The sequence below is a fragment of the Podarcis raffonei genome, chromosome 15 (assembly GCF_027172205.1).
Source record: "Podarcis raffonei isolate rPodRaf1 chromosome 15, rPodRaf1.pri, whole genome shotgun sequence".
Taxonomy (NCBI): domain Eukaryota; kingdom Metazoa; phylum Chordata; class Lepidosauria; order Squamata; family Lacertidae; genus Podarcis; species Podarcis raffonei.
The window spans coordinates 34670876-34697776 of NC_070616.1; the positions used below are offsets into that span (position 1 = coordinate 34670876).

General features: G+C 45.1%; 1 protein-coding gene across 1 annotated transcript; it reads right to left on the reverse strand.

Annotated features, from left to right (window-relative positions):
- Window positions 1–14263: 14263 nt before the first annotated feature.
- On the reverse strand, window positions 14264–25688 carry MYL7 (myosin light chain 7). The gene is made up of 7 exons (XM_053367079.1): window positions 25586–25688; window positions 23920–24030; window positions 21571–21646; window positions 19167–19271; window positions 17112–17190; window positions 15821–15869; window positions 14264–14440 (listed from the first exon to the last, which is right to left on the reverse strand). Exons 1-7 carry the CDS (start codon window positions 25586–25588, stop codon window positions 14339–14341), a joined length of 525 nt encoding a protein of 174 aa, XP_053223054.1. The 5' UTR covers window positions 25589–25688; the 3' UTR covers window positions 14264–14338.
- Between the last annotated feature and the right edge of the window lie 1213 nt (window positions 25689–26901).

A 26901-nucleotide genomic window follows, 5' to 3' on the forward strand; every position in this document is an offset into this window, starting at 1 on the left:
ATAGAACGAAAAATACGGTAATTGATTACATATTTCTGTCCCGCTTTTCCAGCCACGTTGAGCTCAAAGTGGTTTATAGATAATAACAACATTACAAACTACAATCATACAGTAGTACCTCTGGTTAAGAACGTAATTCATTCTGGAGGTCTGTTCTTAACCTGAAACTGTTCTTAACCTGAAGCACCACTTTAGCTAATGGGGCCTCCTGCTGCTGCCGCGCCGCTGGAGCTCGATTTCTGTTCTCATCCTGAAGCAAAGTTCTTAACCTAAGTTACTATTTCTGGGTTAGCGGAGTCTGTAACCTGAAGCAACCCGAGGTATCACTGTAATCTTATCAGAAGCACAACAGTATACAAACTAGGCACACAACAAATTCACAAAACAAGTAATATAATAAGAGTCCGCTGCTACAAGTCCTGTCAGGTCTGCACAGCAGATTAAGTGGGCCCAAGAATGCCCATGTGGTGGGGCAGAGATGCCCTCCTGATACCAGCTTAGCTGCACCTTACCTGGATGGGACAGAGCAGGGTGGCAGCTCCACAGGCACACCAGTGGAGTCAATCTGCATGTCCCATACAGCCCAAGCCTCACCACCACCCTGCCTCTGTGCCACCTCACAGCAACACCTGTATCAGGAGGGCGATGCCACCTTATCCAGCAAGCCACGATTGGTAGATGCACAGGTCATCTGCTGCCTTTCCCACTACTGTAAGATATATTATATTTCTAGCTAAATTATTATTATTATTATTATTATTATTATTATTATTATTAGTATTATTTTGTAAAACTGCATGCATACATATACATTAGTACATGCAGATTTTATGCAAATCGGTATCCTTTTTTGTGGTGGGTGGTTATCAAGCTGCACACACACTATAGCTGTAAAGCACATTTAAAGCATATTTTCCACCTCAAAGAATTCTGGGCACTGTTAAACTTTGCTGGGGAAATCTGGCTGAGGTTAGGAGTGTGCCCTTAGCATTTATGTACATGCATTTATATGTGCGAGAGGGGCAGGGGGCATGCAATCCCCATTCACATTTAACTTCCAGGGATGCTGGCAAGGGATCCCAGAAGAAAGACAAAACCAGTAACTTACATCACCAGTATCTACAGTAAATGAAGCATCTTCAGAACTCCCAAAGAAATTATGGACAGCTATGTACCAGGGACTGATTCCAGGAAATGGGAACAATTGGAGCATATGCAACGTAGTAGTGCGGTTTGGAAAGAGAGATATCATGAGGAAAAGCTTTCCATAAAGATATTCTGGCAAAGATTGCACAAGCTGTGCTGGAAAGTGGGGTGGGAGAAGAAGCAATTTCAAACTTGGCAAGAGAACACTTTTCATTTGAACCGGCAGTAAGTATTTTAACACATTCTTTATTGCAAGGCAGGAGATTGCATCTGAAAAAGGCAGTTTTTGCACATGAAGCCAATGCTGGGTTGAGTTTAAATCTATATATACTATTAAATCCATAGAAGCTACTGCCATCTGCTGCTGTGGTGCAGTTCATACACCATCAGTGCATGGATACTATAACGATGTGTGCATACATCTTAAGCTAAACGTGTAAGTGAATACAATCTCTCCAAATAGCCAGACAGGTATCCAGAATTCAATTTTGTTTGCATTTTAATGAAAAACCATCTATTTCACACTTCTCATATCAATGCACAAACCATTATGTAAAGTTTATATAATGTCAGTTGTGCCAAGAGTATGCAAAAATCACAAAATTAAATTCATGCTATAAATATAAATTCAGGGCCTTCTGTGTGAATTCGATTATTCTGAAATTTTTATTTTATTTTATTTTGTAAATAGCAGCAGCAAGGAAGCTTCAGAAGGATGGAGCATGGGAAGGGGAGCTTATCTATATCACTCCCTGCCATGATAGTAGCAAAGCTGACATATTCTGTTCTGATCCAATACCAGATCTCGAGGAGCAGAGAAGACTTATCAGAAGTTGCAGGACCATGGATAGCACCAAGTGGGAAACTTGCTCCAACAAAAAGGATGAGCGTAGACTGGGCCTTTTAGTGCTTCTGCTCTCTGACTACTTCTCTCAAGCTCCAAAAGCCTTGTGGCTAACTAACTTCTAAAATGGCCAATCCTTTGGCCAGAAGACAGACAGACTGTTCCCTAGCTTCCCCCCTGGTGTGTTCCCTGGGCCACTGAGTTATTGCTGGAGGCATTTGGTTCTTCAGGGCAAAGTGCTTGCGACAATGCAGGCTCTGACCCTACGGTTACAGGAGATTCTCCTGGGGGCTCAAGTTCCTCAGCCTCAGGTTCTTGATTTTCTGCAACAGACTTAAAACCCTACGTGTCAGGCTGCTGCCAGCGACTCCCGGCTGCTTGCCCAGGAGCATACAAAGACAAGGAAATGTTTCTTACCGACCACTTTTTATTCAGTATTTACAGAGAGAGGCTCTAGAACCCAGCCTCTTGGATAATGACGTCCCGAGTGACTCTCCACCCCGTCTCTCCCACTTCTTCATTCTTCATTCTCATTGTTTATCCTATGGGTGCTGCTATGTGCCCTCTGTCTTTGAGCTCTTTGCTCTCCTACTTCCAAGGCTCGCCGGGTTCTAGGAGAGGGGGGGGGTCTGAAATGCTTTCTAAAGACACAGTGTCCATCAGCTGTCGCCCCCCTTGTGCTTCCTCCTCCTCCTCTCCCATTATTTCCCAACTTCAGCCTCTGAGCTGTGACCTCCCTCAAACCCCTGTTGTAAATCTAAACTGACTTCCTCTTCCTCCCCTCCCTGGAAGGGTCAAGCTGCCCTCTGCCCTGTCCCTGACACTACCCCTGGTCTGGATCCTTGGGTGGAAAGTCTGCAGTCTCTGATTTTGAGTCTTGACTGCTGCCTGGCTCTGGGTGCATGACATCTCCAAAGGTTATTTTTCAAGGCAAGCTGCCATTGCCACAAATGCATCCTTTTGCCAGGCTAAACTACCCCACAGTCACAAGTGCATGCTCATTACAACCGTGTAATTCATTGGCGCTTGGAGTCAGAATTCTAACATCCTGGAAACAACACATGGAAGGTTTCTTCATGCTACTTGTGGGAGCAGTGATATGTATACCTGGAAGGCACACTAGATTGGATCCAAACTATGTTAGTTGAACTTAGGTCCCACTGAAATCAATGGAACAAATTAGTCATTACTTAAGTCCCATTAACTTCAGTGGGAGTTAAGTTTAATTTACCTACAATCCACTCCTAACAATAGGCAGAAGCCAGCTAAGTTCTACTCAAAGTAGACCCACTGAAATTGATGAAACTACGATAAGTAAGTCATGGCCCTTGATCTCCAGTGGGTTTACTCTGGGTAGAACTAGCATTCCACCCAACTCCGTGTCTCCTCAGAAGTAAGTCCTACTGACTTCACTGGGTCTCGCTTCCAAGTAAGTAAAGCTAGGATTACAGCCTAAATCTGAATCCAACCCATTATAATTTCCATATGTGTCATTCAAGCAGACTTGACAAAAACTCAAAATACTAGGTGCTTTCTCCACCACTATAGCTCAGTGGCAGATGAGGTAGAAATCTATTATCAACAAGGAAAGTTTTCCATATATAAGGATATGGCCTGACCCCAAAATGAGTAAGAACTAGTTTTGGAGGGGCCTAGCTGAATGCTGAAGTTAAAAACAGCACCGGATAAGATGCAGAGGTCTCTGAAAATACAGAGGAAGAAGCTTGGGCTGGGTGACTGTTTCAAAGAAATGTGGTTGGAGGGTGGGTAGATAAGTGACGGTTCCAAAGTGATGTGGTGGGAAGATAAGAAGATTTTGTTCAGATAATTTTTGTGTTAATTTTGCTCTGCTAAACGTGTTGACCTCCTATGTAGTGTGTTTTTTTTAAAAAAATGTTTAGGATAATATTTTAGTTTCCTGTTAATTGTGTTTGAATGAATATTGATTGTATTCAAATGTACAGGTGAAACTAGGAAAATTAGAATATCGTGGAAAAGTTCATTTATTTCAGTAATTCAACTTAAAAGGTGAAACTAATATATGAGATAGACTCATGACATGCAGAGCAAGATATGTCAAGCCTTTATTTGTTATAATTGTGATGATCATGGTGTACAGCTGATGAAAACCCCAAATTAACAATCTCGGAAAATTAGAATATTAAATGAAATCAGCAAAACAAGGACTGCAAATAGAGCAATATTGGACCTCTGAGAAGTAGAAGCATGCATATGTACTCAGTACTTGGTTTGGGCCTCTTTTGCATCAATTACTGCCTCAATGTGGTGTGGCATGGATGCTATCAGCCTGTGGCACTGCTGAGGTGTTACAGAAGACCAGGGTGCTTCAATAGCAGCCTTCAGCTCTTCTGCATTGCTCGGTCTCATGTCTCTCATCTTTCTCTTGGCAACGCCCCATAGATTCTCTATGGGGTTCAGGTCAGGTGAGTTTGCTGGCCAATCAAGCACAGTAATCCCATGGGCATTGAACCAGGTTTTGGTACTTTTGACAGTGTGGGCAGGTGCCAAAGTCCTGCTGGAAAATGAAATCAGCATCCCCATAAAGCTCATCTGTGGAAGGAAGCATGAAGTGCTCCAAAATCTCCTGGTAGACAGCTGCGTTAACCGTGGACTTAATGAAACACAGTGGACCAACACCAGCTGATGACATGGCTCCCCAAATCAACACTTCACACTGGACTTCAAGCATCTGGCATTGTGTGCCTCCCCATTCTTCCTCCAGACTCTGGGTCCTTGGTTCCTTGGTTTCCAAATGAGATGCAAAAGTTGCTCTCATCAGAAAAGAGGACTTGGGACCACTGAGCAACAGACCATTTCTCCCCCCCCCCCTTTAGCCTAGGCAATATTCTTCTGATGTTGTTTCTTGTTCAGGAGCAGCTTGACAAGAGGAATACAACATTTGAAGCCCATCTCCAGGATCCGTCTGTGTGTGGTGGCTCTTGATGCACTAACTCCAGCCTCAGTCCACTCCTTGTGAAAGTCCCCAACACATTTGAATGGTCTTTTCCTGACAATCCTCTCCAGGCTGTGGTCATCCCTGCTGCTTGTGCACCTTTTTCTTCCACACTTTCCCCTTCTGCATAACTTTCCATTAATGTGCTTTGATACAACACTTTGGGAACATCCAACTTCTTCTGCAATTACCATTTGAGGCTTTCCTTCCTTATGGAGGGTCTCGGTGATGGCTTTCTGCACAACTGTCAGGTCAGCAGCCTTCCCCATGTTTGTGCTTCCTACTGAACCAGACTGAGAGACCATTTAAAGGCTTGGGAACCCATTGCAGGTGTTATGGATTGAATAGCTACTGCACCTTTTCACAATATTCTAATTTTCTGAGATTGTTAATTTGGGGGGTTTATCAGCTGTACCCCATAATCATCACAATTATAACAAATAAAAGCTTGACATATATCGCTTTGTATGTCATGAGTCAATCTCATATATTAGTTTCACCTTTTGAGTTGAATTACTGAAATAAATGAACTTTTCCACGATATTCTAATTTTCCGAGTTTCACCTGTATACTTTATATTCAACTTTCTTCAGTAATGTTTTATTCTGAATTGTGTTATTTGCTGTTTTAATGTCGGTTGTAAACCGCCTTGAGATTCCCCCCCCCTTAAAAATATAAAGCAGTATAGAAATTAAATTAATAACAGCAACAACAACAACAACAAGGTCATTGGGAAGAAGGTACAACAGGCCAGATGACAAATTCATTCCTATAAAGCATGTATCATAATGGAAAGCTCTCACAAACGCCGACCTGTAATGCATTGCTGAACATAAGTCTGATTAATAGATCTGAGCCTCCGTATTGAACTCCCACGGGGAATTTTATCCCACACAGAACACATGCCCTGCATGTAGACAGTTCCAAATTCAATCCCCAATAGCTCCAAGTAGGGTTGGAAAGGGCCTTGTCTGAAGCCCTCAAGAACAACTGCCCGTCAGAGAGACCGATGGTCTGACCACTGCTTGAAGGCAGATCTTCATGAGAGTTGCCTCTTTTCCTTCAGATAAAATTAATTCTTCACATTTTGAGATGTGGTTTGAATACCTATTTGTCGCATCCTGTGGCATTTGGTTTCTGAGGGTGGTTTTGGTTTTGTTTTTAGTCTGTTCGAACAATGCTTGTTCACGCTTCGTAGCTGTCAACCACTTTTCTCAAATCCATGACGTTTTGGGAAAGGGGTGGGGGACGGCCAAAGCCTCGCATCCTGGTCAGCGAGTGGCATGTCCTTTTAAGTTCTGCTTTTGATTTTCAAACACTCTGATTGGCTCAGGCAGGACCCCCCATAACTTTTAAGAGCTTTAAAAGACTTGTTGGGAGACCGGCTTCCCCCCTGCACTTGGACACCTGAGCTGCAATGGCTTTGTTGCTCATCTTGTACCTGTATGTTGCTGCAGGCGCAGGTAAGATGCGAGGGCTGTGGGATGCGTTTTTGCTTCTTCCAGAACAAAAAGAAGTTACAGGCAAGCTTTGACTATTGTTCCTTCCAGTAAAAAACCTGGTGGGCCCATGCCAACCAGCAAAGTGGCGAAACAGGGCCACTCACAAACAGGAACAAGGGAAACTGCCTTACCCTGGACCAAATCATTGGTCCTTCTGGTTCAATATTGTCCACAATGATTGACGGCAACTAGGTTTTAGACTCTCCCAGCCCTAATTAGAGATGCTGGGGATTTTGAACTTCAGACCTTTGATAGGCAAAGCAGATGTTGTACCACTGAGCTAAGAACTTTCACCTGCAAAAGTAGGAGGAATTCTGTGGGCCACAGGAAATCCCAGAAAAGTTATTCATTAAAGTAAAACAGGGAAAAGCAAAAGAGGAGGATGGAGGGTTCAGATGTGTGCTGTTAATACTGACATGGATAGCTAGGTCTCAAGGGGGTTATAGTCCGACACAAATGGAGGCCACCAGTTTTGGGAAAGCTGTGTTAAAGGCAGACAGCTGTGATAAGCTTGATGAAAGCAAGTGACAGTGGAGACGACTCAGACATTATTGCCACTCTTCCATCTGGAGGTAACTTCACACACAGGGTCTCCTAACAGTGCTCTTAGCAAACTACAGTTCCCAGAGCTTCCTACAGGGCTCAAACCAGCCTCAATATCGTGTGTGTTAGTGCTCTGTCAGTTTTGGTCCTTTCTGTTTCTCATTTTTCCAATCGTGAATTCAGTTTTTCACATTGATTCAGCAATTTGAGAATCCATTTTTTTTTTAATCTGATGTTTTGGCAATCAATTTCTCATTATGGAATGCATTTTATGGAATGAATTTATGGTAATTTCACTAATATATTGATTCATATGCACACTTCCCCCTAACATACTCATTTTTTTGTAAAACTTCCTTTGCTTGGAGAACTGCACTGCAAAGATCAGATATGTGTGAATTTCAAAGGATGGCTGTGTTTTGGTTCTCACATTGTTTCAGAAGGTGCAAATTTGATAGGCTTGGCTTTAAATGCAAACTGTATTGAGTTTCTCCCTCATCCCTAGGTAGAGCTAAGATACTCTTTCGGGTATCAAAGTTGACTCATGGGTGGGGGGTGGGATAACGATCAGGCCCATCAGGTCAGAAATGTCCCAGCGCCCCACATTTTAAAGAGATGCCCCTGATCTAAATCATGCACAAGTAATATTAGATTTCCTTCTAAATCCTCTTGGGTTGTATGCTGTGCAAGTTTACCTCTTACCCTTTTGTTTCAAAGCCCTGGCTGGAATAGATCTGGGTCCTCCTGGTGCATGCCTGCAAGGTCCCAAATTCTGGTGCCAAGATGCAGTTACTGCTGCTGAATGCAAGAAGGAGGAATATTGCTGGATCCATGAGTGGAGTTCTCCGTTGGTGAGAGGCAGAAATGCAAAACCACATCCATCTGAAGAGCTGCTCCCTTCCCTCTCTCTTCCACCACATTTACAGGTGGGTTATATAATACAACCGCATCAGCCCACCCCAAATTAAGCAAAATTAACCAGATGTATGAGAAAGGGTGGAAAGCAATATCTTAGGGGGAAGCTACATGATAATAACAAGGACGAGAAGGACTTCTCTAGACATTCTTCATCTATAGTTTGGAGTTAGGATCAGCCATGTGACCACACTGAAACATTGTCTTAAGAGGTCAGGAACTACCATGGGATAATTTGGGGAGAACTAACTAACTATCTCATTCTTCGTTTCCTTTTAAATATTACCTTCCAAGTCCATAGCTAAATACTGTGTGGTGCATAAGGGAGAGAGGGAATAATTGCCAAAGAGTTAATACATAAATGCTGGTAGCCAACTTATTATTTGCTTGTATTGGTGAACAACTGGGTCGAAAACAGTCTGCGCACACTTCCTGAGTAGAAGGTCAGATAATTTCTTTTTTAGAAAAAGCAACAAAAACTGGACATCCAAGGAGGTACTTGTTCCAGGAAGAACCACTTATAGTGAGAGCCCCATTACTATACCCACTATTTACCCAAAGAATTCCTTTCCTGAAAGCCTCATTTTTGACTTTGAAGCCATTGATATCTTTCTTTGTGACAGTGGAAGAGACTTGAGGAGGAGGACAAGGCTGATGCCCCATTGATTAAATGCCTCGTCTGCACCAAGATTGTGAAGAAAATCAAGGATCTGGCTGGAGACGATCCAGATGATGTAAGTTACCAATTGCTATGTTAATGGAACTTATTTGCTCGGCTGATACTGAAAATTGGGTCTGGGGGCAGAGAGCTACTGAATTGCCACAAGTGGCTGACACCCAGAGATTAGCCTGAAAAATATCATGCATTTCCATTGCTCAGGCTAAGCAGAGTTGGCCTTGTAAGCTACCTGGAGGGAATTATAACTGGGAACCACATGGTTTAATGGTGAATTTTGGACATAACGGAGATGTAAAATATTGGATTACAGTCGTACCTTGGAAGTCAAACGGAATCCGTTCTGGAAGTCTGTTCCAAAACATTCCAAAACCAAATCACGGCTTCTGATTGGCTGCAAGAAGCTCCTGCAGCTAATCAGAAGCCGCAGAAGCTCCGTTGGACATTCGGGTTCCAAAAGAACGTTTGCAAACCGGAACAATCACTTCCAGGTTTGCGGCGTTTGGGAGCCAAAACATCTGAGTTCCAGGGCGTTTGACAACCACGGTACGACTGTATTATAAAAGACGCAGAAGGAAATTATTAATAATAGGACCCACAAAGAGGAGGAGGGAAGTCCAGGAGATTCTTTGGAATCTTGTGTTTATGTTGTATTTTGGATATGTGATTGTAAAACTTTAATCTGAAAAAACCAAATAAATGAACTTTCAAAAAATAATAGTAACTGGCAACCACATAAAAGCCCCGTAAACCAATACTTAAACGTTTAGAGCCGCCCCATGGCTAAGCAAGGGAGAAGAAGAGAGCACCCGCAGGGCTGAACAAGGAAGCTGGAGAGCTCTTTTCACACTGAGTAACCCAAGTGGACCTGGTGCAAAAAGAAAGTTTCAAGCTCCTAACTTGTTTGCTGAGCAAGGCCCTCTTGGCACCCTGGCTCTGGAAGCCTAAGGAAGCTCAAGCGAAATCTCACTGGAACTCAGATTGTCCCATGAGATTTCAAGAAGGAGCGTCTCCAGCCCCATCATCCAGCCCAGACACTGAAGTCCAGCTCCGAGGGCCTTCTGGCTGTTTCCTTGCTGCGAGAAGTGAGGTTACAGGGAACCAGGCAGAGGGCCTTCTCGGTAGTGGTGCCCTCCCAATGTCAAGGAAATAGACAACTATCTGACTTTTAGAAGACATCTGAAGGCAGCCCTGTATAGGGAAGTTTTTAATGTTTAATAGACTATTGTATTTTAATATTCTGTTGGAAGCCGCCCAGAGTGGCTGGGGAAACCCAGCCAGATGGGCGGGTTATAAATTTATTATTATTAATATTATTGAAATGTAAAAATTGGAAATCATAAATAAGTAATAAAAATAAACTGCGCACAACACAGGCCAGGACTTCACAAGGGAAGTGGTGCCTGCCCTGTGGAACGCCCTCCCAGCAGATGTCAAGGCAGTAAACAACTATTTTACTTTTAAAAGACAACTGAAGGCAGCTCTGTTTAGGGAAGTTTTTAATGTCTGATGCTGTATTGTTTTTAATATTCAGTTGGAATCCACCCAGAGTGGCTGGGGAAAACCAGCCAGATGGCGGGGTATAAATTATTATTATTATTATTATTATTATTATTATTATTATTATTATTATTATTATTATTCCAGGACCAGTGCATTGAGCAGGCTGTGTCCAGCAAGCAAGGGAAATGCTTAAAAGTTTTTCCCCGTGCCAGGTAACCCCAAGTGGACTCAACGCCAGAAAGAGCTTTTTAGCTCTCCACCTTGCTTTGGATTTGACTGGCACAATTTCAACCAGCCCACGTGGAGGTGGCCTGAGGGAAGTCCTGAGGGACAAATAGAGGCCTGGGGGCTTGTATTTGCCTCCTAGGCCTGAGGTTCCTCACTCCTTGTGTGAGGCTTTGCACAAAGGCTGCATAGCACGCCATACATTAAAAACCACTCCCCCTCAAAAAGAATCCTGGGAACTGTAGTTTGTTAAAGGGCCTGGGAATTGTAGCTCTTAATAGTGGTAAACTACAGTTCCCAGGATTCTTTGCAGGGAGGGCTTTAAATGCAATCAGCTAAAGACAGCAAAGATTCCAACCAACTTTATTTGGAGCCAAAACAAAAGGTAAAGAAGAAGGAAAATGAACAAATATAGCAAAATATACAGCTCCCTGCTCACTTCAGATTAATATAGAGTGCGAGAGAAGTCAGGGCTCCTGTGCCTTTAATAGGCACACCTTTAATAGGTGTGTAGAAGAGGGAATTTCAGTAGGTGTAGCATGCAAGCAGAGGCTGGTGTGAGAAGAAACGAGGGAGGAAAGCAGAGGAAGGCCACCCTGGCAGACACGCAAAGGCTGTATCTGTTTGAATCTTGAGCATGGAGCCACCAAGTTACTGATCTTCCTCCCCAACTCTTATTTCAGGAGAAAATCGAGGACGCAATAGCTTCTGTATGTCAGGTAGTGGGCAGGATCCTGAGAGGGACTTGCAAAAAGCTTTTGAGGCTTTTCAAATCAAAGCTCAGACAAGATCTGCAGGCTGGCCTGAAGGCTCGGGACATCTGTATTGATCTGAACGTATGCAGGGATTGCTTGAGAGCACTACCAGGTGAGAGCAGTGCTTTTATTTTATTTTTATTTTTTTATTTTCATTCATTAAAATTCATATGCTGCTTGATTTTTAAGAAAGAAAACCTCAAGGCAGCTCTGGTGATTGCCTGTCCTTATTCAAGACAAACTCTACCCTTCCCTTTTCCTCACTGGATTATTCCTTATGGACAGCCTTCTTTTCCCCTGAGATTTTTATTTTTATTTTTTGAAGGACATATCACATTATGGGAGGGGCCAAAGGTGGGTGGTCCCCGCTGGAACAAGTAGGGCAGACCAACAGTAGGCAGAGCCAGAGCCAATGATGTTGTTGTTGTTTAGTCGTTTAGTTGTGTCTGACTCTTCGTGACCCCCTGGACCAGAGCACGCCAGGCACTCCTGTCTTCCACTGCCTCCTGCAGTTTGGTCAAACTCATGCTGGTAGCTTCAAGAACACTATCCAACCATCTCGTCCTCTGTCATCCCCTTCTCCTTGTGCCATCCATCTTTCCCAACATCAGTGTCTTTTCCAGGGAGTCTTCTCTTCTCATGAGGTGGCCAAAGTATTGGAGTCTCAGCCAATGATAGACAGACCCAAATCATTCTAATGCTGTCTCCATCCTCCTCCCTGCCAAATTCCACAAGGGCAAGAATGAGGTTGAGGAGGAGAAAGCCGACAGCCAGGGCCACCTCCTGGACTGGCTGCGAGTAAGACAAGGCAGGTGGACCTCAGACTGCTGCGGGTGGGGCAGTGCCCCATTTGCTGTAACAGACTAACCTCCGCTGCAAGGGCCAAAGCTCCATGCTGAAGTACATAAGAATTTCAGAAGTGCCGAACTGGATCTTAAGCGAGGAAACAGACTCACACAAGACCGGTAGATTATTAAGACAACCTTCTCAAACTAGGTGCCCCCTAGATGCTGCTGGGTCACAACCCACGGCCAACGATCCTAGATTGTGGGAGTTGAGAGCCAAAACATCTGGTGAGCGCCAGGCTAGAGAAGGCTGCTTTGAGAAATCTTTGGTGGCTCGAAGGCATTCCAGTAAAAGAAACGGGGGTGGGGAGGAGAGAGAGAGAGTTCATAATGCAAGGTGGAAGATGTTCTCCGAGAAATCTTCAAAACATAAAAAGAACCCAGCTGAATCAGACCAAAGGTATATTGAGTCCAGCACCCTGGCCGACAAGATGCCTAGGAAACTCCCAAAAGCAGGAGATGAGCTCAATAGCCCTCTGCAGCTTTGGATATGTAGCTATCATACATGACTAGTAACTACAGAGGAGGCTCGCCTGATGCTTTTATATCTTTAGATACCAGGCGAAAACCTTTCTCTTCAACCAAGTGTTGATTAACATTCCATGGCTTTTTAAATGTGTTTGTGGGAAGGGGGTGTTTTGCTTTGCTTTTATTTCATTGTGTATTTTGTTTCATTGTGTATTCTGTTGTGAACCACCCTAGAATCTAAAGATGAAGGGCAGTATACAAATTTAATTAATAATAATACATATAGCTGTATATTCCCCCATGAATTAATCCAATCCTCTTTCAAATTGTCACTGGCAATTTGCTTCATCTCGCAGTTGTGGTTTCCATGCTTTAACCACATGCTTTGTTTTCTACAGAGGAAGAAAAGATTGAAGGCAGCTGGTGAATTGGCTGACTTTGCAAATATTCACTTTGCTGCTGCTGCTGCTGCTGCTGCTTCAACTTCTTCACAGATGTGGGACCCCCTCTTCCGATTTGCAAAGAAAAGCAGAAATGCCCACCTTACTTAGTAAGCAATGCTGGAACTAAGGGCTTATCCACAGTAACCTTTCCTCTGCGCTTTCCAGGCATGGTCTGCACTTTAAAGCTCCAGGTCCAAGTACTCTTTTGTTGCTCTGGAGCTTTCTCTGCAAAAACGCATTGTTAAAAGCTGAATCGGAGCAAATGGCAATTTGCTGAAAACCTGAGTTGCTGTTTGTTGCCTTTCAGCTTTAAAGGGCACTCATGAGCTTTGAAGCACAGACCTGTTCCTGCAAAACACAGGGCACAAGTTAAGTGTGGATAAGCCCTAAAGAAGGTACGTTGGGTGCCACAGGCAACTTAGACACGCTGAATTTCCGCTTTGCCCAGGTGTTTGAATCTTGCTGAGCATCCTCACACAAGGAAGAAATTAAATACTACTGCTTTGCCTAATGCAATTATAAAGCCGACTTTTGTATATTTTAGCAATATACTGGAATATACTAGTTTAAGCCGATTCCCCTTGCTTTGACTTTCACAATGAATAAAGTGCTTTGATGAGCCCAGCCCATCTCACGTATTTATCATGGCTGTATTCTGTGCACTGTGAGAAAGTGGTATCAACCGACAAGGGTGTCCCACTCCCTGAAGAATCATCAGGCCCACAAACTTCCAGCGCCCTGATGGTGTCAGCTGGAACCAAGAACCCAGGGCTCTGGAGGCACGGCATTTCTGCGGAGGAGCTGCCAGGCATAGAGGTTGACATCTTTCATTAAGCAGGGATGGGAACCAATCGCCTTCCAAATGCTGCTAGACTACAATTCCCATCAACCTGGACCATTGGTCCTGGGGCTGATGGGAGCTGGAGTCCAGCCACATTTGGAAAGCCGCAGGTTCCCCATCCTGTGGCTTTATTTTCCAGGCCGAATGCTTTGCCACTCAAGCTAGCCACTTGGCTCTTTTCGCCTGGAAGTGCTATATAGGAACCGGGGACATGAACAGAGTAGCACACATAGATTCATAGAGATGGGAGGGATCACAGGGGTCAGTCCACCGCTGCAATGCAGGAATCTTTTCCCTCCAACATGGAGCTCAAACCCAGGACTCTAAGATTATGAGTCTCATGGTTTACTGACTAAGCTATACATGATCCCAGCCTCAGGTATTCAGAGGAATGGTACCCTGTGTGGTGGGACAGAGCCTCACTGTAGCTTACCTGGGCAGTGCTGCAGCTAGTACACAGCCCTGAAACTCACTACCACCCTCTCCGCCCCATAGATGGTATCCCAATGGTATCGGGGAGGGTGGTCCACCCCCACAACACCGGCTGCTACTGATTCAGACAGAACTCGCAGTCACAGCTTCCTTCATTTCTCATTGGGCCTTTTATTCAAATATAGCAGTAGTTGCCTCCGCAAACTTTCAATTTCCCCACAGATCTTCACTCTTCCTTCTCATCACCATGTGTGATGATGTAGCACAAGGATTTGTAGTCAATGTTTCCGGCCACGTCGATGGGAGCGACCGCAAACATTTGCTCTACCTAGGGAAGAAGGAACACAAAACGGGGGTAAGAAGGCAGCGTTCGGCCGGCCTAATCGACCAGTCCCTGCCCAGCCTTGCGAGCCTTGGGACTCCATCGTCATGGTTTCCCCACCTCCTTGAGTCATGAGATTGGAAGGGGGAACAATTCTTGAAGTTACAGTGGTGCCTCGCAAGACGAAATTAATTCGTTCTGCGAGTTTCTTCGTCTTGCAGATTTTTTTGTCTGGCTATTAACGGTACTTAGCGGCTTAGCGGGAGCTTGCGGGGCCGGCAGCGGGGAGAAGCGCTCTTCTCCCCGCCGCCCGCCTGCAGACCAGGTCCAGGGACAGCGGGAAGACGCACTGCGCCTCCCCGCTGTCCCCAGAGCTTGCGGGGCCGGCAGCAGGGAGAAGCGCTCTTCTCCCTGCCGCCCGCCTTCGTCTTGCGAAGCAAGCCCATAGGGAAATTCATCTTGCGGAACGACTCAAAAAATGGAAAACTCTTTCGTCTTGCGAGTTTTTCATCTTGTGAGGCATTCGTCTTGCGAGGTACCACTGTAAATAAATGTATATTGCAGGTTAGATGACCAAATGGCTATCAAAGAGCCTTACATCAGCCTCTGTCAACCTGGTAGCCTCCAGAATGTATTCAATTCCCATCAGCCCCAGCCAGAGTTGTAGTAAAAAATGTTTAGGTTCCAATAAAGCAAGGCAAATTGATTGATTACACAGCATTTTTTAAAAGAAAGCAACCCTCCCCAGGTGCCCAAAGGAAAGATGTTTGCTCTTCTGAATGGCTGCTGGACTGCACTGGGATGGTTTGCCATTTTGCAGCCAGTCCTACAAATTTTAAAACATAACCATATTAATAAAGGTAAAAAAGGTAAAGGACCCCTGGGTGATTAAGTCCAGTCAAAGGCGACTATGTGTTTGTGGCGCTCATCTGGCTTTCAGGCCGAGGGAGCCGGCATTTGTCCACAGGCAACTTTCCGGGTCCTGTGGCCAGCATGACTAAACTGCTTCTGGCACACCGGGACACCATGACGGAAGCCAGAGCACACAGAAACACTGTTTACCTTCCTGCCACAGCAGTACCTATTTATCTACTTGCACTGACGTGCTTTTGAACTGCTAGGTTGGCAGGAGCTTGGACAGAGCAATGGGAACTCACCTCGTCATGGGGATTTGAACCGCCGACCTTCTGATCGGCAAGCCCAAGAGGCTCAGTCGTTTAGACCACAGCTCCACCTGCATCCCTATGCCATATTAATAGACCAGTTTAAAGCTGTCTCCTAAGTTCGATGCTTGTGAAAGATTCCTGCTAAGGGGAAATTGGAATTTAAAGATGGAGGGCGAGAAGCACGCTTTAACTAGTGCTAGACCAGAAAGAGTTTCCTCACCTCCTCAGCAGTGAACTTGTCTGCCTGAGTCATCAGAAGCTGCTTAAACCTGGAAATCAAATTGGAAATAAAAAGTCAGTGCTGTTCCAGCACACCACCCAGAACTCTAATAGGAACATAGAAAGTTGCCTTATACTGTACCAGACCATTGTAAGGTAAAGGGTAAAGGGACCCCTGACCATTAGGTCCAGTCGTGGCCGACTCTGGGGTTGCGGCGCTCATCTCGCTTTATTGGCTGAGGAAGCCAGCGTACAGCTTCCGGGTCATGTGGCCAGCATGACTAAGCTGCTTCTGGCGAACCAGAGCAGCACACGGAAACGCATTTACCTCCCCCCCAGAGTGGTACCTATTTATCTACTTGCACTTTGACGTGCTTTCGAACTGCTAGGTTGGCAGGAGCAGGGACTGAGCAACAGGAGCTCACTCCGTAGTGGGGATTCGAACCGCCGACCTTTTGATCGGCAAGTCCTAGGCTCTGTGGTTTAACCCACAGCGCCACCCACGTCCCTTACCAGACCATTGTACCAGACCAGTATTGCCTGCACTGACTGGCAGCAGCTCTCCGGGTCTCCCTCTGCCCTAGGGATACCTGGGAACTTTTGCTTGCTCTACCCATGAACCATGGCCCTTCCCTGAAGTCTTCTCTGCTGAGGCTTGTATGGAGAAATCCTAGGAGGTTTCCTTATAATGAGTCAGACTATTGGACCATCAAGCTCAGTAGTGCCTACAGTGACTGGCAGCAGCTCTCCAGGAGTTCAGACAAGGGTTCCTCCCAGTTTGACCTGAAGGTGCCAGGAATGGGACCAGAGCTGATGCTCTTCCAATGAGCCATGGCTTCCTCACCCCTACCATTGGTTAAGCCAATCAGACCCAGGGCTGTATTTACTCGGGGGTGCAAGCTGCCTAAGCTCTTAACCGCACCCCCCCAAGCCGGGTGATTGCGGTCGATGGGTCATTTACATTCTCTTTTGCGGAACAGCTGCAGAATCAACGTATCCCGCGGCGCCCCCTAGTGGTGTATTTCATTTTCGCATAATCGCAAAAAGACAGGAGTTATCGCTGCTGCTTTTTATTTTTTTCACTGTTTCCACTGTTCCCCTCCTTAGCTCAACAACTTTGAGTTGCCCCCTAAAAAAGGCTCTATAACTTTGACCTGCCCCCCCCCCAAAAAAATTGGGGGCGCTGGGTGGATTTTTGCACCCCGGCACCGCATATGCTAAAGATCAGATTTAATCCAATCAGGGCCCAAATGGGCTTTACCCAGGATCTGAACTGTAGTTAATGTTCTTACTCATCTTTGTTCACATAGCCAGTTCCGTTGGGGTCAAATAACTTGAAGGCAGCAAGGATGGATTCCTCGGGATCAGTGCCTGTGGAAGAGAAGGATTGCTCAACATACAGCAAAGATCCTCAAAACGAGAGTAAGACCCCCTTTTGGTTGGGCAGGGAGTCTGGAAGATTTGACGTTCCAGGGAGGAAATGGAAAGTTAACAAAAACCAAACCAAACAATGGAGAGAGAGAGAGAGAGAGAGAGAGAGAGAGAGAGAGAGAGAGATCTCAAGGACAGAAAAGTATAATAACTGGCTCCTACACCTTAAGGCAGTGATGGCCAAATTTGGCCCTTCAGCTGTTTTGGGACTACAACTCCCATCATCCCTAGCTAATAGGACCAGTGGTCAGGGATGATGGGAATTGTAGTCCCAAAACGGAGGTCCAAGTTTAGCCCTCACTGCCTTAAGGGAACCGACTAATGGAATGGATTCACTTTTGCCTTTCCTCAAGAACTTTTTGCCAGTCCCAAAGACCCATGCTGGGGCTTCTGTGACTCACCTGCTTGACCACTTAAATGTATTTGTGAACATCAGGAAGTAACAGCAACGTTCATCCTGCAGTATGGGGATGCTTATGTCATGATTTTCCATTGAGGTTATACGCAACATAGCCTTAAGTTAAGGTCACTTAGTGGTGTGACAGGCAAAATGTTTTTGCACAAGAGAAATCATAAGTAGGGTGCTGGTAACTTTCTTGCACAATCCGTCGCACAGGTTTCTGTCAGCACAACTGTTGCACAACATTAAACTCACCTTTCCATTTGCACAGTGCCCTGGTGCTACCAGACAAAGAATGTTAGACACACAGGCTTTGCTTGAATGGACAATTCCTACCCAAAGCCAGTGTGGTGTACAGTGGTACCTCGGGTTAAGAACTTAATTCATTCTGGAGGTCCGTTCTTAACCTGAAACTGTTCTTAACCTGAAGCACCACTTTAGCTAATGGGGCCTCCCGCTGCTGCCGCGCCACCACTGTGTGATTTCTGTTCTCATCCTGAAGCAAAGTTCTTAACCCGAGGTACTATTTCTGGGTTAGCGGAGTCTGTAACCTGAAGCGTCTGTAACCCGAGGTACCACTGTAATGGTTAGAGTGTCAGACTAGGACTTGAGAGACCAAGTTTCAAATCTCCACTCAGCCTTGAAGCTCACTGGGCGATCTTGGGTCTGTCACTGCCTCTCAGCTGAACCCACCTCACAAAGTGGTTGTGGGGATTAATGAGGAGGGCGACAACCATGGATGCCAACCTGAGCTCCTTGGAGAAAAAGGTGGAATGTAAATGCAATAAACAAACACCCTTTTTTAAGCACCCCTTCCATATGACAGGCATATTGTGCATTCATCCTGATTTGTTTTGCACAGGGTTTGTGGGGAGGCCAGAGGACACCCACAATTTATCAAGTGTTCATTCTAATTTGTTTGTGGGGTGGCTAGATGATGTTGCATTGAAAAATCATTACCTGACCCTTCCAAGTGCATTTTCCTGCCAATTACCTTGCCGCAAACCAATTTTGAGGGGGCGAAGTAGGTTTGTTGTACAAGAAGAAGAAGAAGAGTTTGGATTTGATATCCCGCTTTATCACTACCCGAAGGAGTCTCAAAGCGGCTAACAATCTCCTTTCCCTTCCTCCCCCACAACAAACACTCTGTGTGGTGAGTGGGGCTGAGAGACTTCAGAGAAGTGTGACTGGCCCAAGGTCACCCAGCAGCTGCATGTGGAGGAGAGGGGAAGCGAACCCGGTTCACCAGATTACGAGTCCACCGCTCTTAACCACTACACCACACTGGCTCTCAAATTAGCTTCAGTTGTGCAATCTCCATTTGCTGGCATGTGATTGAATCCTTCCTGAAAATAGTGGCAGTCTGGAAATGCCCCTAGTGGTAAATAAGTTTTTTTGTGTGCTTTTTGGCCTTTTATTGCAGTATGTTCATGGGCATTGAGAGCTGGATTGAGGGTTAATGAGCAAGACTGAGAGTTAGTGAGTAAAGTCCTTGCCTATAGCAGCACCAACTCACCGTTCAGTTTCTCCCCAAAGAGTGTTAAGAAGACCGTGAAGTTAATTGGCCCTTTCCCTTCCTTTAACATCTCATCCAGCTCTTCCTCCTTCACATTTATTTTCCCTGTAGAGAAAAAAGTAGTGAACTCCACGGACCTTTCCAGACATGCTGTTTATTGTTCATTCATGACTATTTGTGATCATGGTGTTCTTGGGGCAGTTATCTGCAACCCTTCTTCCAGTACAGATGGTGGACGTTGCACCAGGTTGGACAATACAGGTCTAATTTCTGAGATAAGCAAAACACCTCCTAACCTGGAACTTCTGGGGAATGTTTGTCCATCCTCAATCTTCAGAGACCTATATCAATTGCAAACCTTTATTGGCATATAGAAAGAATTCTGAAAGGTTCAGTACACAGCAAAATCTGCATCAAACAATATATTAATAATAATAATTTTATTATTTATACCCTGCCCATCTGGCTGGGTTTGCCCAGCCACTAACAATTAAAATACTGTTTTCTAACATTCATGAATCCTCATTGCATGTTGCAGAGACCTGGCTACTATCTTCCCCTTATCCCCACCCTGAGTTAACATAAGCTAACATAACATACCTAATATTTGCCTGTATGCCACTCCCTGCTAACAGCCAACTGATTAATGTACTGTACTTAGATCGAATTGCCTGATACAAAATTGTCAGTGCAAAAGAACATGTGTGGCTGATTCTATATGACTCTGTCCACAGGGGCATAGTAAGGTAAAGGGACCCCTGACCATTAGGTCCAGTCGTGGCCGACTCTGGGGTTGCAGCGCTCATCTCGCTTTATTGGCCGAGGGAGCCAGCATACAGCTTCCAGGACATGTGGCCAGCATGACTAAGCCGCTTCTGGCGAACCAGAGCAGCACACGGAAACGCCGTTTACCTTCCCGCCGAAGTGGTACCTATTTATCTACTTGCACTTTGAGGTGCTTTCGAATTGCTAGGTTGGCAGGAGCTGGGACCGAGCAACGGGAGCTCACCCCGTCGCGGGGATTCGAACCGCCGACCTTCTGATCAGCAAGTCCTAGGCTCTGTGGTAGAGACATATAATTTTTGCCATTTCCCTCTTGAATCCTCACCCTCCCACACCTGTGCACAGAAAATTTGGTGAGCCATATCAGCCCTGGTCTACATTCAACAGACTTCCCAGGGTTTCTGGCTTTGGTGATAATGTCATTTGAATACATGTCTCCCCTTAAAACAACTTCGCCACTGGCATTTTTAGCTCGTCTCCTCCTCCTTCTGTGCTAGAAGAAGGAAAAAGAGCTCTCCAAAGTTAGGAAGGATGCACATACCGCCACCCTGTGTACTAGAAATAAAGCTGAGATCTGCAGACCCCTGAAAGTGACAAGCTGTTTATCAAAAATGACACCATCCAGAGATGAAGGACCGTGAAGTGCTCATGGCTCCAGAAATAACATGCACCAAGTCCTCAGAGGCTCTGAAGATAAGCAAGTGGGCATTAGAAAGGTCACTGTGAATTTTTAGACATAGGAAACTGTCTTATACTGAGTCAGGCTATTGGTCTATCTCACTCAGTATTGCATGCACTGACTGGCAGGAGCCCTCCAGAGTTCCAGGCAACAGTCTCTCCCGCCTGGGGATTGAACCTGGGATCTTCTGCATGTGAAGCAGATTCTCTACTGCTGCGCTACAGCTCTTTCCAGTTGTGAATGCTGCTTTTAGTAAATAGCAATTGCTTCTCCCTAAAGCAGTGCCAACCTGGTGCCCTGCAGATGTTTTGGACTACAACTCCCATCAGCCCCCTAGCTTTGCATGCCGAAAGCGCCAGGATCAATCTCTGGCATTTCCCGTTTTGTATGTTCCTTTGTCAGATTTAGGGATGTGGGTGGCACTGTGGTCTAAACCACAGAGCCTAGGGCTTGCCGATCAGAAGGTCGGCGGTTCGAATCCCCGCCACGGGGTGAGCTCCTGTCACTCAGTCCCTGCTCCTGCCCACCTAGCAGTTTGAAAGCATGTCAAGTGCAAGTAGATAAATAGGTACCGCTCTGGCGGGAAGGTAAACAGCATTTCCGTGCACTATTCTGGTTCGCCAGAAGTGGCTTAGTCATGCTGGCCACATGACCCAGAAGCTGTCTGCGGACAAATGCCAGCTCCCTCGGCCTACAGAGCGAGATGAGCGCCGCAACCCCAGAGTCGTCCTCAACTGGACCTAATGGTCAGGGGTACCTTCACCCTTTGTCAGTTTTAAAGATGAAGATTACAATAATCTCTCTCTGGCAGAGACTCTGAATCCAGGCCTAGCTATTTGGCACTGTTTTTCCTTGTACCAGTTAGTTGCTTAATATTTTTCTTTTTAAAAAATCATCTGAACTTTTGAAGAGTGCAATTTCATGGTGACCGGAGGCACTCACCCAGCTGACCGTATGTCTCTTTCAAGTCTGATTTGCTGATAATGCCATCACGATTCTGGTCAATGCAGCTGAATGCCTTGGGGAAAGATAAGGAAAGTTAAATCTACTCTCTCTATTTCTCAAGTTTAATTCCTTTCTGCCACTATAATAAGAACATACACACTCACACAAATATTTTCCAATCCCCCGCCTGCATCCACTCCTCATTGTTATCTCTCCAGCGAAGGGCAAAAGTGATTATAGTGCTTCATTAGTTGAGCAGCCCTTGCTTGTTTCACAAGTCATGCAAACCAGTAGAGTTGGGGGTTGCATGTTCTAAGCCTGTAATTCAAGTGTAAAATCTACCTTGGCTGGGCTTCCCTGTCCCCACATCACTTTCCTGTTTACCTTCCAAGATTTATTTCTCATTTGGTTTGTCTCCAATTGACTTCTACTCAGCACAGACCCGTTTAAATTAATGGCTCTTGTCAGTTTGCATTTCTCAGAACAGAAAGTATTGATCCAATGTGTAGAGATCTCTCATATTCTAATTAATTCAAGAGGGTTCTGGAAGCTTCTCTGTGTGAAAGAAACAAGCAGAAGGTTCATGGTGTTTGGGTTATTCCTTCAGAGAAGCTGAGTACAGCTGACTTAAAGGTGTTTACGTTTTTACTCTGCTAACTATACGTTGGACTTCTGCTCTGGATCAATATGAGTAGAATACATGACAGCTCTAACTTATTCAAACCTCCTGATTTCAGTGAGTCTGCTCTGAATATGACTAGCATTGGATAAAACCCTTGATTTAAAGCATGTAATAATTTTGTTTTTAAAATAAATCTCTATATAATCTCTAGCATATAAAAATAAACAAAAACAGAAATTCATACAAACAAAAACAGGATCCAACCTTAAGGGAAAGTCTGAAACATCTGAAGAAATTGGTGGCTGCTGTTTTATGTACAGCAGATGGAATGGTAAAGGTAAAGGGACCCCTGACCATTAGGTCCAGTCTTGACTGACTCTGGGGTTACAGCGCTCATCTCGCTTTCAGGCCGAGGGAGCTGGTGGTTGTCCACAGACAGCTTTCTGGTCATGTGGCCAGCATGACTTAACCACTTCTGGCGCAACGGGACACCATGATGGAAACCAGAGCACATGGAAACGCTGTTTACCTTCCCATCACAGCGATACCTATTTATCTACTTGCACTGGCGTGATTTCGAACTGCTAGATTGGCAGGATCCGGGACAGAACAACGGGAGCTCACTCCATCACAGGGATTCAAACTGCCAACCTTCTGATCGGCAAGCCCAAGAGGCTCAGTGGTTTAGACCACAGCTCCACCCGCATCCCTGGCAGTCTACAATACAGGAGCAGGAGCAGAAAATTTCCATTTTCAGTTCACTGCACTGTGATATTCTGTAGAGTGTTGTGCCATGAGAAGAGTTCCCCCAAATTCACATGACTATACAGGTCTATACACATGACTATACACATGACTATACAGGTCTATACAGGGACAGTTGGAGGGTGACTGTCTGTGGTAAGGATGGGAGACCTGTCTGTTTCTTTTTCTCTCAATTTCTTGTTTTTTTTCCATCTTAAGTTCAGTTCTCTACATTTCCACACCAGTTTACAATATTTTCTTCTTCTTTTTTAAAAAAGAGTCCTCCTGAAAAACCACCCGCATTTTAGTGCACATTTCCCCTAATTTACACTTTTCAAAATGCAACTTTGCCCAATATGCACATTTTTGCAAAGCAATTACTCATAGCATAACACATTTCTGTATGTCATTTTCATCAATAAATGCATTCTCATGTGCACCTCACCCCAGTATATACATCTTTGTTCCCATTACTTGGCTGGAGATCGGCACTGCAAAATCCAGAGCAGTGTGAATTTTGAAGGATAGCTGCCCTTCAGTTTGCATATCTTTCCAGGAAGTGTGAAAGAATTAAGTTCACCTTCAAATGCAAAGTGAACTGCATTCTCTCCCATCCCTAGTCTGCAGGTCTCATGCTGAATTTCCTCTTGCATTTCAGAACCCTGATCATGCGCGGAGGTGACATAAAGAGACATATGAACTCCATCTCTTTGTCATGATGCCTCAGTGGCAGAGCTTTGCATGAAGAACAACAGCCCAGATTCAGTCCCTGACTTCTCCAGGTTGGCAGCTGTGGCAGACTCCCATCTGAAACCTCAGAGTTACCACCAGGTAGCAAAGACTTATTCCCACTGCCAGGTAAAATAGACCTGACTCACAGAGTCCACCTTTGTCAATTTTCCTCCATTGGATACAGGCTGAGTTCAGGCTTAGAACTCATTTCCTTGGCTGAACAGGAAAACAACCCCTGAGCATCTCACCTCCTTGAACTCTTGGATCTGCGACTGCTCAAACATGGAGAAGACATTGGAGGAGCTCCTCTGGGCATGCTTTGCGGCAGCTTTGCTCCGAGTCCCGGCTTTTCTGCTGGCCTGAACGACAACAACAAGAAGAAGAGTAACAGGTTACAACAGCACCAGTCAGTACACCTGACACATTGGGAAGACGTAAACCACAGCACTCATTATGCTTAGCCCAACTAGCAGACTGGAGAGACAAGATCCAGCACACTCATTTCATTAGTGCTAAGATTTACACTCGCACAACTTCCCCCACCTTCTCCCCTCTCTCTCTCTTCCCAAAACTGCTCCAGAGGATTGAGGGATCACACAGAACAGATTTAGGGGGGGAAGGGAAGGGAGGAAAGTTCCATTGCACAAGCATAAATCCTTGTGAAAACAGAACTGTTTTCTTAATGTGACATTGGCTACAACTCTAGATAGTTTGTTGGCTGCAGGTGTGCAGGTGTGGTGTGTCGTGCGAGCGCCCCTCCCAGGGCTGGAATAGGGGTTATTTAACCTCTGGTTTGCTGGTAAAACTGAATTACTGCATCGCGAAATGATGCACATCTAAAAAGTGTGTCGCCAACATGAAAAGGTTGGAAGGCTCTGTTTTGAAAGCTCTGCCCTAGGGGATTAGTTGTGGGCTCAGATTATTGAATCATCGCATTGTAGAGTTGGACGAGGTCCTGAGGGTTATCTAGTTCAACCCCCTGAAATGCAGGAATCTCAGTCTCAATTAATTTTTAATTCACCTGTTGAGCATTGGATATATTTGCTCTGCAATAGCCTATCCTGCCCTGGCTTCCAAAGTTGACAAAAAGCACATATACAAACTTGAATATGTTCACTGGACAGTTTAATCCCACACTGGATAAGGTTGTCGTTTTATGGAACTGCTGCGATTCAAAAACACATTTACATCACATTCAGATGCACATCCTAACTGGTTCAGGGAGGCTTACTTTCTAGTAACAGTGTTTAGGACTGCAATCTTGGCAGCCACTAACAATCGGTGTGTTATAGGGAATGGGGATGAAGGAGAGCAGTCCACTGGCATGTGTGTATTTATGGATAAACAGCGGACAAGTATTTAGAATGAGGAAACCTGTTCTAAACATCTCCAGATGTTGTTGGACTACAGATCCCATCATGCCTGACAAAATTGTGCCACAGATTCCCCATCCCTGGGGAAGAGCCATCTAACCCACAAACCCATTCAGAGAACCGGGAGAGGGAACTGAAAGCTGGATAAATTTGTGGCATATGTGTGTACACACTAACTTAATTTTAAAAAGCAAGCATCCTGGATTATTTCCCTGACAGGCAAAACAGGACACAAGCAGGACTGGGTGCTACCAGGGACAGGTACCATCTCCTGTTTCTTCATAGTTGCATCCTTCCAAACGTGAGCGAATATTCGCCACCATCCCTTGGGTATTAGATCTTCCCAGTCATCACACAGACATCACCCTTTCTCCATCTCTCACTTGCCTGCATACAGGCTGAACCATTGCTCTCTCCCTTTGCTTAGTTTCTCCTTCTTCCTCGGTGGGACAGGGTAACAGTTCAACCTTAATGTGTGTTCATCCAAAAGCTCAGTGCCATGAAGAATATATGCAAAAGCAGAGAGACAGAGCGTACTCACCATTCTGGATGTCCTTCTGAAGAACAAAGAAGTTCTGGATGGTGTCAAGCATCAGCTCAGGCTATATCCCACAGTTTATCACTTGGTGAGCTAAATTAGGAGCCCGGTGGCAGGAGGAGAGAGCCAAACTTGGCAGTCCCCAGTGCTGAGAATTGATAAGGTTTGGATGTCATAGCGCATTGTAGGCTTTGCTGATGGAGAGAGGAGGCATTCCTAGGCTGAGTGTTCCACTCTGACTGGAGTCTCCCATTTTCCTTCTCTATGCAGTAGTGCCAGGATTATCATTATTTAGGCCTGTATTTAAACGGGACTATATATATGTGACCTTTAGGTCCTTGCTTTCTTTCTGTCTCCTTTCTCGCTAGGTATGAGGGAACTTGTCAATTTCAGTTTCTCATTTTTCCAATCCTAAATTCAGTTCTCTATACAGTGGTACCTCGGGTTACATATGCTTCAGGTTACATACGCTTCAGGTTACAGACTCTGCTAACCCAGAAATAGTACCTCGGGTTAAGAACTTTGCTTCAAGATGAGAACAGAAATTGTGCTCCAGCGGCGCAGCGGCAGCAGGAGGCCCCATTAGCTAAAGTGGTGCTTCAGGTTAAGAACAGTTTCAGGTTAAGAACGGACCTCCAGAATGAATTAAGTACGTAACCAGAGGTACCACTGTACTTATTTCTGCTTTAGTTTGCAAGTAAAAGGCAGCAGGGGGTGGAACACCCCTGGAAATTCACCAGCATTTTACTTCACATTTCCAATTTACACATTTTGTGTATACAATTTTGCCTAACAGACACATTTTTGCAAAGCAATTTTCCCTAATATACCGGTAATGCATTTTTGTATGTTACTTTGTAAGCTGCCTTATAATTAGAGAGGGCATTTAAAATTGTCCCCTGAAAGAGGAATTCCTATGCGCCATAAATTTGACGGGCTGTCTAGTCCCAAGTCGGATTTAAAGATACACATAGGAACATAAGCAACATAGGAACCCAGTCAGAACACTGGCCGATCTAAACCTTCAGACAGGGGACATTTCTGCCTTACCTGGAAATCCCAGGGATCAAACCTAAGACCTTATGCATGCAAAGTTCTACCTTGAAGTTGTCCAGCAACCTCTTCCTTTTCTAGGATTATGGCTGCATGCACGCCATGTATATTTAAAGCAGACACCATTGTTTGATAAGGGTGCTGGTGTTATAACTCTGTGATGGATAAACTACAGATCCCAGGATTCTTTGAGAGTGGTGCATGGTATGTGCTCAGCCAATGTTACCTGCTTCTGATCCTTTTGACTGTTGGTTGTTGCCTGTGGA